This window comes from Suricata suricatta, chromosome X (genome assembly GCF_006229205.1).
Source record: "Suricata suricatta isolate VVHF042 chromosome X, meerkat_22Aug2017_6uvM2_HiC, whole genome shotgun sequence".
In the NCBI taxonomy this organism is placed as follows: Eukaryota; Metazoa; Chordata; class Mammalia; order Carnivora; family Herpestidae; genus Suricata; species Suricata suricatta.
Genome location: NC_043717.1, coordinates 73769227 through 73785016, shown reverse-complemented (window position 1 = coordinate 73785016; position 15790 = coordinate 73769227). Strand labels below are relative to the sequence as shown.

Below are 15790 nucleotides of genomic sequence, written 5' to 3'. Positions count from 1 at the left end.
ATCTCATGGTTCATAGGTTCAGGCCCCACATCGGGCTCTGTGCTGAGAGGTCATGACCTCGAGCCTGCTTCAGATTCTGTGTGTGCCTCTTTCTCTGTGCGTCTCCCCTACTCCCACTTAGTGTCTCTCTCTCCCTCTCAAAAATAAATAAACATTAAAAATTTTTAAAAGAATATAGAATGCAGTAGAATACAAATGACCCAGTTTCTCTAATAGCATAATAGAAGAGGCTTAAGAAACATAGCAACCTAACGCAATATGTGAAACATGCTTGGATCCTGAAAACCAATCGTAAAAAGACATTCCATCTTTGAGACAACTGAGGAAATCTGAATAAGGACTGAGTTTTCAAGTATATTTGAAAAATTATTGCTAGTTTTTGAGGTATAATAATAGTATATCAGTTATGGGGTTATCAGAGTAACATATTGAAATATATATATTGAGATATTTATTCATTGGTGGAATGGCTGATATGAGGGATTTACCTAAAAATATTCCAAAAAAAATAGTGGAGTGGGATAGATGGAACAAATTTGTCAAAATGTTGCTAACTTTTGAAGCTGAGTGATGAGTACATAGGGTTTCATTGTACTATATTTGGATATAATTAAAATTTTCCATAATAATATTAAAATTTGCATGTCAACATTTGCCTCTGAGCTGAGACATAAGGATGCAGGAACTATCAGGCTACCCATTCCTAAGTACTTCTGAAGTTCTAGTTGAGGGACATGGACTACTGAGCCATTCCCAGACACTTGCAAATGGGAATTGAAAGAATGGACAGGTTTTTTTTAGTCTCAGAAGTGCTTATAACATAGTTGGTGGTAGCCATAGTTATTATGAGATATGATTCGTAGGAAGAGCTTTAATAGTCTATGGATATCCACTTATTCCACAATAACATGTGTCTGCTAATAAAACCAAGGGTTTGAATTTCTTCCCTGCTTTTCCAGTTCCCTGCAAACACCAGGCATGAGTAGCACATAAGGTAAGCTACATGTTGTTAAAAAGTATATAGCAAATAGGATGTTTTTAATGTTTACATAAAATCTGTACATCTATTAAATTTCTGGAGATCAAGGGATCAGAATGTTTTAACTGTCTTTGTCACACAAATAGACATGCTATGTCATTACCCGTGTATTTTAGACTTGTATAAGTATACTCATCAATCTATGAACACAGAATTTTAGAGCTAAAAGGCACCTGGGAGATTGTACTGTTTGAATCTCTAATTCAACAAATGAGAAACTAAGGCTCAGGAAAGTTAAATATTATTTTCCAAAAGCCAGGATATTTTTGAACTATAGTTTCCTCCCAGGTCTAAAATACACTGAAAGATATATGCCTACCTAAAAGCTTTGCAGAAAAATTACACTAAATGTGTACTTCCATTTTGAGACACATCCTGATTTTCAGAACATTAAAATGAAAAATTAGAATTGAGAAAATGTTGTATACTTCGAAAGTAGTTTTCTTTTAAGCTTATTTATTTTCAGAGAGACACAGCGAGCAGGGAAAGGGCAGAGAAAGGCAGAGACAATATTATGCAGGCTCCCCACTCTCAGCACAGAGACCAACACAGGGCTCGAGCTCACAAACTATGAGATCATGACCTGAGCCAAAGCCAAGTGTTGTACACTTAACCAACTGAACCACCCAGGTGCCCCCAAAGTAGTTAATTTTTAACATAGTGGTTTAAATTAGTGCTTCCTAAACTGACTCTCTTCAAGATACACAAAGAAAGTTACAATATTTGTACACAGTACATTGGGAGGGGTGTACAACCTGCAGTGATTGGCCCTCTGAACCCGAGGACTGAGGTGATCACAAGGTTGGGAATTTATGTTTAAGTCAGTTGTAAGATATATATTTTTAATAAATTGACAAATTGCTAGAATTTAGCACTTTTGTATTTCTTGTCCATATAAAGTAATTTAAAACCTGCATACATTAGTTTATATAGACTCCTAGCTATATAGATAACTGCCAAAGTAATAAAGACTGGCTAATTGTAGACATATGCCAATTCTTACCTTTAACTTTTTAAAGACTATTTCTTTTTTACATTTTAATAAGAGCCTTTTCCAGTTTTCTCATAACACTTCATTTGCTTTTATTCTGTCTTCACCAACAAAACATTTGATATACAGCAAATATCACTTACTCTGATCCCTTTTGGTCCTGGTGGCCCTGGAATTCCATCATCACCCTGAAAAATACAGCAGATTTAGTTCATGATTCTCCAAAAACAGTCCTCAAATAACTAATTTTAGATTATGACAATAAATGACTTAAATTTTTGTGAATCTTTGTGAAAGTGAGAAACTTACATGTCCAAGGAAGAAGTATTTATTATTGAGACTGAAAGCACTAAGGTAAGTTATACGATAAAAAGATAAGGAAGGTCTTGAGGTGCCTCGGTGGCTCAGTTGGTTGTACTTCTGACTTTGGCTTGGGTCATGATTTCATGGCTCGTGAGCTCAATCCCCACATCGGACTCTGTGCTGACAGCTCGGAGCCTGGAGCTGGCTTCGGATTCTCTCTCTCTCTCTCTCTCTCTCTCTGCCTCTCTCTGTCTCTCTCTCTCTGTCTTTCTCTCTCCCTCTCTCTCAAAAATAAAAATAAAAAATTTTCAAAAATATAAAAAATTAAGAAAGGTCTTTATTTACTGAGAAGAAAACTGTAGATATGTAGTAGAAACTTTGTAACTGACCTGGAAAGTTAATTATGAAAATCATACAAAACAAAAATGAAATGTGGTACTGATACTCCTCAAATCATTTATGCATAAGCAAAATACAAGCTGAAAATCTGGGCAGTTTCTATATATTTTTTAAACATTATTTTGTAAATTTTATTATTTTTTCTTTTAATGTTTTATTTTTGAGAGAGTGCAAGCAGGGAAGGGGCAGAGAGACAGAAGGAAAGAGGATCCCAAGGCAGCTCTGCACTGACAGCAAAGAACCTGATGCAGGGCTCAAACTCATGAACCCTCAGATCATGACCTGATCCAAAGTCAGATGTTCAACAACTCAACCAACTGAGCCACCCAGGTGCTCGAGGAAGTTTCTATATTATGTCAATCTGATGCCATGCTTGTAATAAATGACATCGTCTAAGCCTAAGTACATGCTGCTCTTGAGTTTGCTCTTTTAAACTTTTGCTTTGTTTTATAAGGCACTTTCTATAGGAAGAGCTTAGGAAAGAACAAGAACGAACCAGAGACTTTCCTTTCTAGCTTCTTCTGTAGACTGCATGCAAAAGAGGCTGACCACATGTGTGTTAATATATTTACCCATTTCTAGTTACAATTGCATTGTTGAGAATTTAAGGTTTTACCTTAGTTTTTATTAACTAGGTTTTTTTTTAATGGAATAAAGAAAACTCAATTCTGCTTCAAAAGGTGGGTATTTCAGTGGAACATACAGCCAGTAGGCCACCACTTGGTTTTAGATAGATTTTAACTTGCTTTACACAAGTGGTTTCTAAATTACACAACTCCCAACCTTAGAGGCTCCACTAGGGGTTCCTTGATGCCTATGTCACAGCCCTCTTTCAATCAGCACAGCTTTGTTTTTATGTTTTATGTGGGGCTTCCAAGAAAAGCTTCATTTGGGAAAAGGGTTACTGGTATATTAGTTTCTTATGCTGCTTTTATAAATTACTACAAACTTAATGGCTTAACCCAACACAATCTTACTGTTCTGGAAGTCAGAAGTATGACAGTGGTCTCAGTGGCAGAACCCTGTTGCTTTCTGGGGGTTTTAGGAGGATAAATCCATTTCCTTTCTTCCAGCTTCTAGAACACCCAGCATTCCTCAGCTCTTCAATCTTGAAAGCCAGCAATGGTTGAATGAATGTTTCTAACATGGCATAATTCCTACGCTGTCTCTTCTGCCTCTCTCTTTTACATTTAAAGGACTCTTATGATTATATTGTGCACACCTAGATAATCCAGAATAATCTCTGTGGGTGAAGAGCAGCTGACTAGCAAATTTTATTCCATATAACCTAACATATTCACAAGTTCTGAAGATTAGGTCATGGACATCAATTAGGGGGTAGGCATTACTCTGCCCACTGTATTTAACTTTTTAAAAAGTTTAATAATCTCTTTCTACAACAGATTCATCTCTAAGGAGATTAAAGTAAATCCAATTCTATTTTAAAACATCCAGAAGATTGCTTAATGAATCTTGTTTGGTCTTTCCACAAAAGGCAGGAATAAGACAAAGATTCCTTAATGTTATACTGGCTGTACACATGTTTAAATAAGAGAGAGAAAATAAAGGTACAAAAATTGGAAAGGATGAGGCAAAACTACCACTAAAAGCAAATAAATGATTGCATGAGTGGAAACCCAAGAAAATTACATGGAAAACTACTATAACCAATAAGGTAACTCAGGAAAATAACTGTATACAAAATTAATATGAGAAAATAAATAGCTTTCTTATATGCCAACTACCAGTTGGAAAACATAATGGAATAAAATATACAGTTTATAGTAGGAAAAGTAGGATAAAATATTTCAGAATAAGTTTAATAAAAGATGTGCAAGATTCATAAGAAGAAAAGGTTAAAATATTTCTGAAGTTCATAAGGGGAAATTAGAACAAGTGGAAAGGCATTCCATGTTCTTGGATAATAGTAGTCAACATAAAAAAAGCTCAATTCTCAATAAATTTAGTTAAAATTTGACACAAATAAATGGAAATAATATGAGTTGCTTTTTTAAAAAACTGGATAAGGTGACTCTAAAGTTCATATGGAAAAATAAATAAGCAAGAACACTGAGAAAAATTCTGACAAAAAAAGAGCAGTAAGGGGACACTAGCCCTGTCAGATACAAAAATACAGCATAATACATCAATAATTAAAATATTTTGGTTCTGACATTTGAGCCAAATGTCATTGGAAGCATATCATTGGAAGAATATGTAAGGTCTAAAACAAGTGCATATATTCACATGAATTTGGTTTATAATGAAAGTGGCGCTGCAAATCAATAGGGAAATTTACTCTGAAACATACTTGTGAAGGCATCTGGAAAAAAAATAAACATGGAACTTACATCACAAACCACACACTAGGATGAACTGGAAATAGATAAAGTATTTACATTAAGAAATGAAACTATTAAAATACTGGAAGAAAATATGGGAAAATTATTTTATAACTTTACAGTGGGGAAGGCATTTCCTACTCAAACTTCAAAAGCCATAAAGGGCCTCTGAAAAACACAGAGATGCAAAAATACACACACACACAGACACACCAACTAGAGGACATAATTGCAACTCACAACACAGACCAAGGGTAATCTCCCTAATATATAAGTAGCTCATTAACATATAAAACCACCAATAATACAGTAGAAAATAATGGGCAAATTATATGAAGACAGTTCATAAAAAACACAAATGATTCTTATACCTATGAAAAGATGCTTAATGTCACTCTTAATAAGAGAGATGCAAACCAAAAGCATTGAGAGATCATTTTCATCTATCAGATTGACAGAAAAGCCAAGTTTCATAATAAGGTTGGTGAAACTATCGGGAAATTGATCTTCCTGTATATTGCCGAACCAAGGATAAGTCATATAACTTCTTGGGGAATGATTTGGCAATATCCATAAAAATACATAAATACATGTACCCTCTGAGCTAACAATACCACTTGTAGTAATCTTACAGAGATAATTCCCTCATGGGAAAGGAAGTCTATTAAAATTATACATCTTAGTAGCACTGTTTATAGTGGCAAAAAACAAAATTATTTAACTGATCATCAATAGGGGACTGGCTTAATAAACTATGGTTTATACACACAGTGGAATACAATCAAATTATAAAAGATAATGAGGAGGTTCTGTGTGTATGGACATGAGATGTCTACAATATATATTAAGTGAAAAACAAAGGCCAAACATATTGAATATGCTACCACTTTATAAATAAAAGTAGGTAAAAGTGTGACTGTATATAAGCACGTATGTGCATGTATATATTTGTATCTGTGTGCATATTCATAAAAAATCATTGTGCATATTTGCAAGAAAGTATTATAAATTAGTATCTGTTAGGGATATGTAGAACTCAGTGGCTAATGGATACAGGTAGAAAGGAAATCTTTTCACTATATACCTTCCTATGTTAATTTATTTTGTATAAAGGAATATATTATCAAAAATTAATTAAATTTTATTTTTAAGAATAAAGAAATCCTTTGGAAATTTTTATATATATAATCTATACATGAATTTGTTTTATATACCTTTACTTTCATATATAAGAATATACATATTAAAGAACAATCCTACCAAATTTTTGTCTGAGCATATATGTCAACATATATGCCTGGACTAGAATACCCAATCACATAAAAAGTTTAGAGTATAAATCCAGCTACATTGGGAAGCATGAAGTCACACTGGATATACAAAGCTCTTTAAATTTAGAATCCCAAAAGTTTAGAAAGCAGTCCAACCTTTTCATTGTACAGATACTGAAATGGAATCCCAGCAAAATCCTGACAGACTCTTGAATACTGAAAACAAACTGAGGGCTGAAAGGGGAGGGGGAATGGGAAGGGGGTGATGGTCATGGAGAGGGGCACTTGTGGGGAAGAGCACTGGGTGTTATATGGAAACCAACTTGACAATAAGCTGTTACAAAATAAATAAAATTTAAAAAATAATTTCTAAATCTTAAATGCATACAATCACACCTTTAAAAAACTGTCACACAACTGTAAAATAGTTCTAGTTAATGCTAAATTATTTCAAAGGGTTTTTAAGGTAGTTAACATTTTTTAATCTGTCAAAATCTTAGTAAAAGTGCCACCTCTCAGCAAGCATGGTGCACAAGAAACTCAGCCCCTAATCCTGGGTAAACTCAAGTGCAAGAAATATAACTTTACTGTGATTCAACTTATTTCTATTTCAAAGCATCCACTTCACTAATATGACTGAAATTTATTTTCAGTTGCTTGGAAACCCCATCTCATTTTCATAAGGCTGTTTCTAAATTATGGAGAGCTTAAGGAGTTCAAGCTTTTGAGGGGTGGGATAGTCCAGTCCAACATAGAATTCATTGAGATGTCTCACGCCAGTAGGATGCATGGATTACTGTTGAGTTAGTGCTCAGCTCGATCCATGTGACTCTTTAGATCCATCTGCTACTTCTGTGTCACTCCTGGGTGCACAGGAAATATTCTGCTGTTTTTGCACTTCATTAGACATAAGAAATTTTGTTATGTGCCGCATCTACTTAACTTCTATGCAGTCATTTAAGAGTCTTGCTTTTTCCTTAGTGTAAAGTTCCACTCAGAAAATTTACTGCAGGTCACTTCTGCTCTTGAATCTAATAAAACTACCTTGATATATTGTCATCTCCTCAGAGATCATGCCCAACCACACCCCCACAATCTATGTTCTGATATAGTTAAGTGTTTAAGAGTATTTGTGTATTTGAATTAATTTCCTCCTTTATTGGAAAGACTACCTGATGAGTATCCATCTGATCTCTTTAATATTCTAGGGACATAATGTACCGCTATTACATGAAATAAAATTAGGGGGGGGGAAAGGTTTTCAAACTTCTTTTCATTTCCAGGCAAAAAACAGAACTGGCCCTTTCATGATCAGTTTACCAGTCTACCTAATACAGATGTTAAAGGGCAATCAACCAAAAGAACTATTTTTAGAAAACCCAGAAACTTCTTCCAATCTTAACATTCACTATTATCTCTTCCACTTCCCTATCTTAACATGCACATAGGGTGATATCCTTGCTTATGGTATAGGAGAGACTGCCTACACAAGCAATCAACAAGGAAAAGTCTTCCCAACTGATAGAAAAACAGTACCTTTGGATCCATGAGACTGGGTATAGGAAAGAAAGGGTGTATAGATCTATCCTCTCATCTTTCTTTCCTGATGAATAGCCTATGTGGCATCTACCTCTCTAAATTCACTGATATACCTGCCCTAGGTAGTTGCCCCCACTCTGATTTTGACAAAGTGCTGAATATGTCATTCACCATCCAACCCGATAGGTACACACCTGACTGCTGTGCCACTGAATACAACAAATGGACATGTCTCTAAACATGAAATTTTTAGTCCTTCAGATACCCCAACCCTATGACACTGTACCTGATGTGTTCCCATAGTTGGACTCTGACGCTACAGAAACAAAATGCCTCCTCATGTGTCAAATTGCTCCTATCTGAGATGGGATTAACTGAAGTATCTGGGAAAAGGGAAATGAAATCTGCCACTAGGGCTATTTTGACCTCAGTCATGGAGGTTTCCTCCTCCCCTATACCTGTGCCCACCTGACACAAATGTTCCAATGCCACTTAAGTACTCTACCCACCAGAAAGGACTTTGGGCTGATTGACCCCCATGGCAATCAATGGCTTTTATGCTACCAGCACTGTGTGTGTCTCCCTTGGGGTATTATTATTTAGTAAATGCCTGGCCTTCAACATTCCTGCCAATGTAACACATACATATGGGGCATTGATAACAGACTGTCAAATATTCAAGATAGTTCCTCTTATTGAGCATATCAAACTAAACAGAGTAAGAGGGGAATTAAAAAACCAGGTGCTCTGGTTACTGAGGAGAACTGTCATGTGGTGGCATTGATTATATTCATGTGTATGCTCCAGGCAACTTTTCCCACTCAGGGTCATTCATTTACAACAAGTTGTATGTAACCTGTCTTCGACCTTTATTAAACTCATTAATGACACTATTTCAGTTTTGTAAGCAGAACAGACTAGCCTCAATTCCTTGGCCCAAGTAGTGTTGGATAACAGCACAGCCCTCAACTTCCTCTTGGCCATCCAAGGCGAGTTCCTCATTGATACTGTTTCATGGGGAAAAATAGGACAATGGGGAAGTTGGTGCTTTTTCTAGTTAAACATTTTGCTTATTACACTCTCCCAGTAAAAGGCTTGACTATTCCTTTCGTTCTGGCCTGTTGCCTTAATCAGCTAATCTGACACCTGGCAGTTTAGCTCTCTCCAGCTCAGCAGAGCTCCTTATCAAATTCAATTTTTGTTAAAAATCCCAATAACCACAAACAATTAACAGCATCTTCCAAAACCAAGAATATTGCAGTAGTATTCAGGTTTTTTTTAACCAGCAACAAAATATAGACTCTCAGCTATTCTATTTTTTATTTAGATATTAATTTCCAACTATAATTCAGGAATTTTTAGTTGATTAAACACAAAGTCCCACATTTAAGATGGCTTAATGACTCTAGTATTACTGAATGGCAACCTGGCACATACCTTTTGTCCCCAAGGCCCTGGAGGCCCTTCTGGACCTGGAAATCCAGGCAAACCGGGATGGCCTTCCAAACCTGGAAACCCTCTCTCCCCCTGCAATTGAACAAGAATGAAAGATGAATGAATTTTCAAGCAGTGGCATGGCTGAGATTCAAAAAGATCAAAAGATTATCTAGATAAAACTAACTTAATTTAATGATACTAAATTCACAGTACCCACTAACAGGAGAAAACCTGTAAGATGTGAGTGGAAAACCACAAACCATTATGAATTTATGTCATATATGGTAATGTAATCTTACTTTCCTGTAAAAGTAAAAACATATCAGAGATGAAACGAGGTTTAAACATAACTGACATTAAGAGTTTACCACAGAAGATGCCAAAAAATCCAGGAACCCAGGTGTGTAGGAGTTACATAAAATAAATATGGTGCAGGGATGAAGAAGTGAAAAAGGAAACCATCTGAGAAGTTTATTTGTATGTTAACTAAGATTTAAATTTAAAAAGGGGAAAAGACATACATACATACATACATACATACATACAATGAGGAATCACTGAAAAAAAAGAAAGAGGACATTCTAAAATTAACTGGCTTATATTCTTCAAAAAAGACAAAATTTGAGGAACTGTTCTAGATTATAGGAAACTAAAGAAATGTGGCAGTGAAATGCATGACCCTAGACAGTAAGGGGTAAAAGACAGACATACACGTGCATACATAGTTTGAATAATTAAAGGGAAAGTTGACAAAATTCAGATATGAACTGTGGATTAGATAATAACATTATATCAATGTTAATTTCCTGATTTCAATAATTGTACTAGGTTATTTCAAAATATAAATATTAAGTATCTTTGATAGAAGAAAAGTGGTAAAGCATGTAGAACTGTTCCTTGTATTACTTTTGCAATTATTTTTGTAACCTTAAATTATATCATAATAAAGTGTTACCCAAAAATTAAAAGAAAAAAAGAAAAAACCTCCAGTAATTCCCCTCCTCAGAGTTACTATTTGAACTGTGACTCAAGTCCCAGTTCTGAGCACAGCACTTAATCAACATCAGCCCAGGAGGGCTGCCAACCTACCAGTGAGCGTTCCCTATATCTTATCAGCATCTATACAATAAGGTCGCCGAATATGGATACCTGCACAGATAGATAGGTGGGGGTTGTAGAGTTACCATCTATACTAATATACCATCATATCAACACATTAAGGGTTAGTTGACTTGCATATAGCCAGTTATAGAAAGAGTATGAACCCCGACAACCCTAGGAGATCCAATCACAGAAAGCAAATTCACCACTATCAAGTTTAAGAACTGAGGGCGCATAGCTCCATGGCACGTGCTCCCAACAGCAGGGTCGTAAAGAGTTCCTCTACTTTTCTAAGGCTTGAAGGCTCATTCTGGGAACCCTTTCACCCCAGATCTTATTCATAGTGACAGCCTAGGTAACACCTAAAAAGAGAAAACATCCATATCTATAAGGCAACTGACTAATGAGCCATTGCAGGCACATACTCCTAGAGGTTAAGGTACAGAAGAATTTTATTACACATCCCTGGTATGTGTGTATGTGTGTATGTGAGAGAGAGAGAGAGTACGTAGTATGTGTGTGTGGGAAGTACTAAGTTTAGTCTAGGTAGCTTAATTTCTTGTTGTAATCAGGAGTCTAGCAAGTTTTGTTCTTAGCAGTGTGCACTTGAACACATTTCTTTGCCAGATTTGACATGCTTTATTATTTCTGGGTTAATCTTACTTTTTAAAAGGAGATTTACTGACATACAATTAATATACAATAAATTGCACATATTTAAAGTATATAACTGAATTATTTTCACATAGGTGACAATCAAAATAATGAACATATCCATCACTCACAAAAATTTCTTTGTCTTTCCAACAAATGTTACTCAAACAACTAGACATCCATATGTAAAATGAAATCTAGACAGAGACCTCAAATTCTTCATAAAAATCAACTCAATATGGATTATAGACCTAAATACAAAACTATTAAGACTCCTAAAAGATAACATAGGAGAGAAAATCTAGATGACCTTGGATGTGGTGATCATTTTTTAGATATAACAAAGGCATAGTCCATGAAAGAAATAACTGATAAGCTAGACTTCGTTAACATTAAAAATTTCTGCTCTTTGAAAGACATTCTCATGAAAAGAATGAAGAGACAAGCCACAAACCGTGTGAAAATCTTTGCAAAAGACACATCTGATAAAGAAAAATTATCTGAAATATACAAGGAACTATAACAACTCAACAATAAGAAAACAAACAACCTGATTTTAAAATGGGCCAAAGAGTTTAACAGATACCTCTTCAAAGAAGATATATAGATGGCAAATAAGCATATGAAAATATGCTTCATGTAATACGGCATCAGCGAAATGCAAGCTAAAACAAATTACATACCACCACACACCCATTAGAATGTCTAAAATCTAAAACCCTAGCAGCACCAAAGGCTGACAAAGATGTGGAGCAACAGGAGCACTCATTCATTGCTGGTGTGAAGGCAAAGTGATATAGCCACTTTGGAAGACAGTTTGGCAGTTTCTTACAAAACTAAACATACTCATATGATCCAGCAATATTTCTTGGTATTTATCCAAAGGAGTTTAAAACTTAACATCAATACACAAAAACCTGCACATATATGCTTAATAGCAGCTTTATTGATCATTGCCAAAACTTGGAAGTAACCAAGATGTCCTTCAGCAGATGAACAGATAAAGAAACTGGCACATGTAGGCCATGGACTACCATTTAGCACTAAAAAGAAATGAACTATTTGACTATGAAAAGACATGGAGGAACTGTAATGCATATTACTAACTGAAAAAAAAGCCAATATGAAAAGGCTGCATGCTGTATGATTCTAACTACATGATATTCTGGAAAAGACAAAATTATGGAGACAGTAAAGAGATCAGTGGTTACCAGGGGTGGGGGTGGTGAAGTTGAACAGATGGAGCACAAAAGATTTTTAAGGCAGTGAATAAATTCATATGATAATATAATAATGGATACATGTCATTATACATTTGCCCAAATCCATAGAATGTACAACACTAAGAGTGAACTCTAAGGTAAACTGTGAACTTTGGGTGATAATGATGTATTAAATGTAGGTACATCAGTTGCAACAAATGTACCACTCTCCTTAGGGAAGCTATGCATGTATGCATGTATGTATGTGAGGGATCAGAGGTATAGGCACAATCTGTTTCTTTCTTTCAATTTTACTGTGAACCTAAAACTACTCTTAGAAAAGTAAGTCTTTAATTAAAAACAATTTTGAACTTGGAGAGCGTGGGTGGCTCAGTTAGTTAATCTTCTGACTCTTGATTTCAGCTCAGGTCATGATCTCACGGATTTGGGGGTTTGAGCCCTGCCTCAGGCTCTGTGCTAACAGCTCAGAGCCTGCTTGGGATTCTCTGTCTCTCCCTCTCTACCTGTCCCTCCCCTGCTCTCTCTCTTTCTCACTCTCTCAAAATAAATTCAAAAAATTTTTAAAAATTTAAAAAACCAATATTGAAGTGAACATCATAAATATAAAACAATTTCCGTGTTCTCTTTTATAACGTTTTCTCCATGCCTCTACTCAGTCCCCACCCCAGCTCATCACTGATTTCTTTTCCACTATTATAATTAATTTTCATTTTCTAGAATTTTATGCACATGGAATTATACAGAATGTACTCTTTTGCCTAAATTTTCATTCAGCATAATTATTTTGAGATTCAGAGATGTTATGGTTTATGTCAATAGTTCATTCCTGGGGAGGAGGCAAGATAGCGGAGAAGTAGGGAGCTCTGTAGTCTTAGCCTGCCCACATCTATTAAACTGAGAAAGACTGAAGGGACTATACTCTGATATTAAAGAGTGAGTGGTTGGGTGCCTGGGTGGCTCAGTTGGTTAAGCCTCCGACTTTGGCTCAGGTCAGATCTCACATTCGTGGGTTCCAGCCCCGCGTCAGGCTCTGTGCTGACAGCTAGCTCAGAGCCTGGAGCCTGCTTCCGGTTCTGTGTCTCCTTCTCTCTCTGCCCCTCCTCCTCCATTGCTCTGTCTCTCTCTGTATCAAAAATAAATAAAACATTTTTTAAAATTTTTCAAAAAGAGTGAGTGGAGAACATACAGCCCCAGAAAGAAGACAACCCCAAAGATGCCTGGGTGAGTGAGTGCGTATTGGGGAAATTCAAAAAAAGGGCTGGCCCCACAGGTGTGGAGGGAAGGGAGCCCCAGACCAACACAGGGAGAGTGTGGTGTGCCAGAAAGACATGGGGAAGAGAAAGAGAGAGAGAGACTGAAAACGCTCATAGAACCATCCCTAGAGAAGAGATAAAGAACTCGCCCTGGGATGGAAAGAGATATTGTCACCCCATATAGAACTGCTGGGCACAGGGCTACATCAAGAAACAAGCCAAAGTACACATGTTGGAGAGTCCCCAATATCACTGAGTAGGGAAATAAAATAATCATAGGCACAACAAGAGAAAGGGAGAGACACCATTAAAAAAAAAACACTTCCTGAAACGGCAGGCACTAGACAGTGAATGACCTCTTTTAATACAGAAATACTAACAGGTGAACAGCACATAACAAGCTGTTAAAACTAACAAGAGACAGAAAGCTAGCCAAAATTTCAAAAAAAGGAACTCCCCTCTAAAGAAATTTCAGGAAGAAGTCACAGCCACAGAACTGCTCAAAGCAGATTTAAGCAACATAACTGAACAAGAATTTAAAACAATTGTCATAAAATTATTCACTGGACTTGAAAAAAGCATCAAAGAAGCCATTGATACACAGGCTAGGCACCTACAAAATAGCTGCGACAAGTTAAAAAAGGCTATAAATGAGGTGCATAACCAAGTTGAAGTGGCCACAGCACGGATTGAAGAGGCAGAGAGGAGAATAGGTGAATTAGAAGACACAGTTACAGCAAAAGAGGAAGCCAAGAAAAAGAGAGGGAAATTGATACAGGAGCACGAAAGGAGAATTCAAGACCTGAGGATACAGTCAAATGGAACAATATCTGTATCATAGGAATTCCTGAAGAAGAAGAAAGAGAAAAAGGTTCTGAAGGGGTGCTTGATCAAATTACAGATGAGAACTTCCTGAATTTGAGGAAAGAAATAGACATTAAAATCCATGAGGCAGAAAAAAAACCCATAAGACATAATGTGAATCAACTTTCTGCACGACATATCATAGTGAAACTGGCAAAATATAAGGAAAAAGAGAGAATTCTGAAAGCAGCTAGGAATAAAAGTGTCCTAACATACAAAGGGAAACCTATAAGAGTGGTTACAAACCTATCTAACAAAACTTGGCAGGCCAGAAAGGAATGGCAAAAAATCTTCAATGTGATGAGCAGAAAAAATATGCAACCAAGAATCCTTTATCCAGCGAGTCTGTCATTCAAAATAGAAGGAGAGATATAGGTGTTCCCAAGTAAGCAAAAATTGAGAGAATTCATCACCAACAAACCAGCTCTACAAGAAATCCTAAGGGGGACTCTATGAGGGGAATGTTGCAGACACACCACTACAAACATGAACTCTGCAGAGAACACAATGAATCCAAACCCACATTTTTCAATAATAACATTGAATGTAAATGGACTGAATGCTTCAACCAAACGACCCAGGGAAGCAGAATAGATAAAAACAAAAATCCATCTATTTTCTGTCTACAAGAGACTCATTTAGACCTAAAAACATCTTCAGATTGAAAGTAAAGGGATGGAGAAGTATCTATCATGTGACTGGTAGTCAAAAGAAAGCCGGAGTAGCCATACTTATATCAGACAAACTGGACTTTAGAGCAAACGCAGTAAAAAAAGATGATGAAGGACATTACATGATAATTACAGGCTCTCTACATCAGGAAGAGCTAACAATTATAAACATCTAGCCACTGAATTCAGGAGCACCCAAATACATGAAACAATTAATCACAAACAGAAACAATCTTATGGATAAGAATGTGTTAATTACAGGGTATATTAATACTCCACTTATAGCAATGGATAGATCAACCAGACAGAAAATTACTAAAGAAACAATAGATCTAAACTACACATTGGAGCAGATGGAATTGCTAGATATATTTAGAACTTTGCATCCTGAAGCTAGGGAATACACTTTCTTCTCGAGTGCGCATGGCACATTCTCCAAAATAGATCATATACTGGGGCATAAAGCAGCCCTCCATAAATATAAACAAATTGAGATTATACCATGCACACTTTCATATCAATATGCTGTGAAACTTGGAATGAATCACAGGAAAAGTCTGGAAAACCTCCAAAAACATAAAGGTTAAAACCACCCTACTAAAGAATGATTGGGACCACCAGGCAATTACAGAAGAAATATTTTTTGTCCTTAATTTTATTTTATATTTTTTCATAATATTTTATTGTCAAATTGTTTTCCATA

General features: G+C 36.0%; 1 protein-coding gene across 2 annotated transcripts in view; it reads right to left on the bottom strand.

Moving 5' to 3' along the window:
- Positions 1-15790, bottom strand: part of COL4A5 (collagen type IV alpha 5 chain) — a 228554-nt gene that overhangs the window by 108440 nt on the left and 104324 nt on the right. For both annotated transcript variants that reach the window (XM_029930017.1, XM_029930018.1), the window contains exons 3-4: positions 9322-9411; positions 2174-2218 (exon numbers count right to left, since the gene is read on the bottom strand). In XM_029930017.1, coding sequence (XP_029785877.1) covers positions 2174-2218; positions 9322-9411 — 135 coding nt within the window. The remainder of the gene's footprint in view (positions 1-2173; positions 2219-9321; positions 9412-15790) is intronic.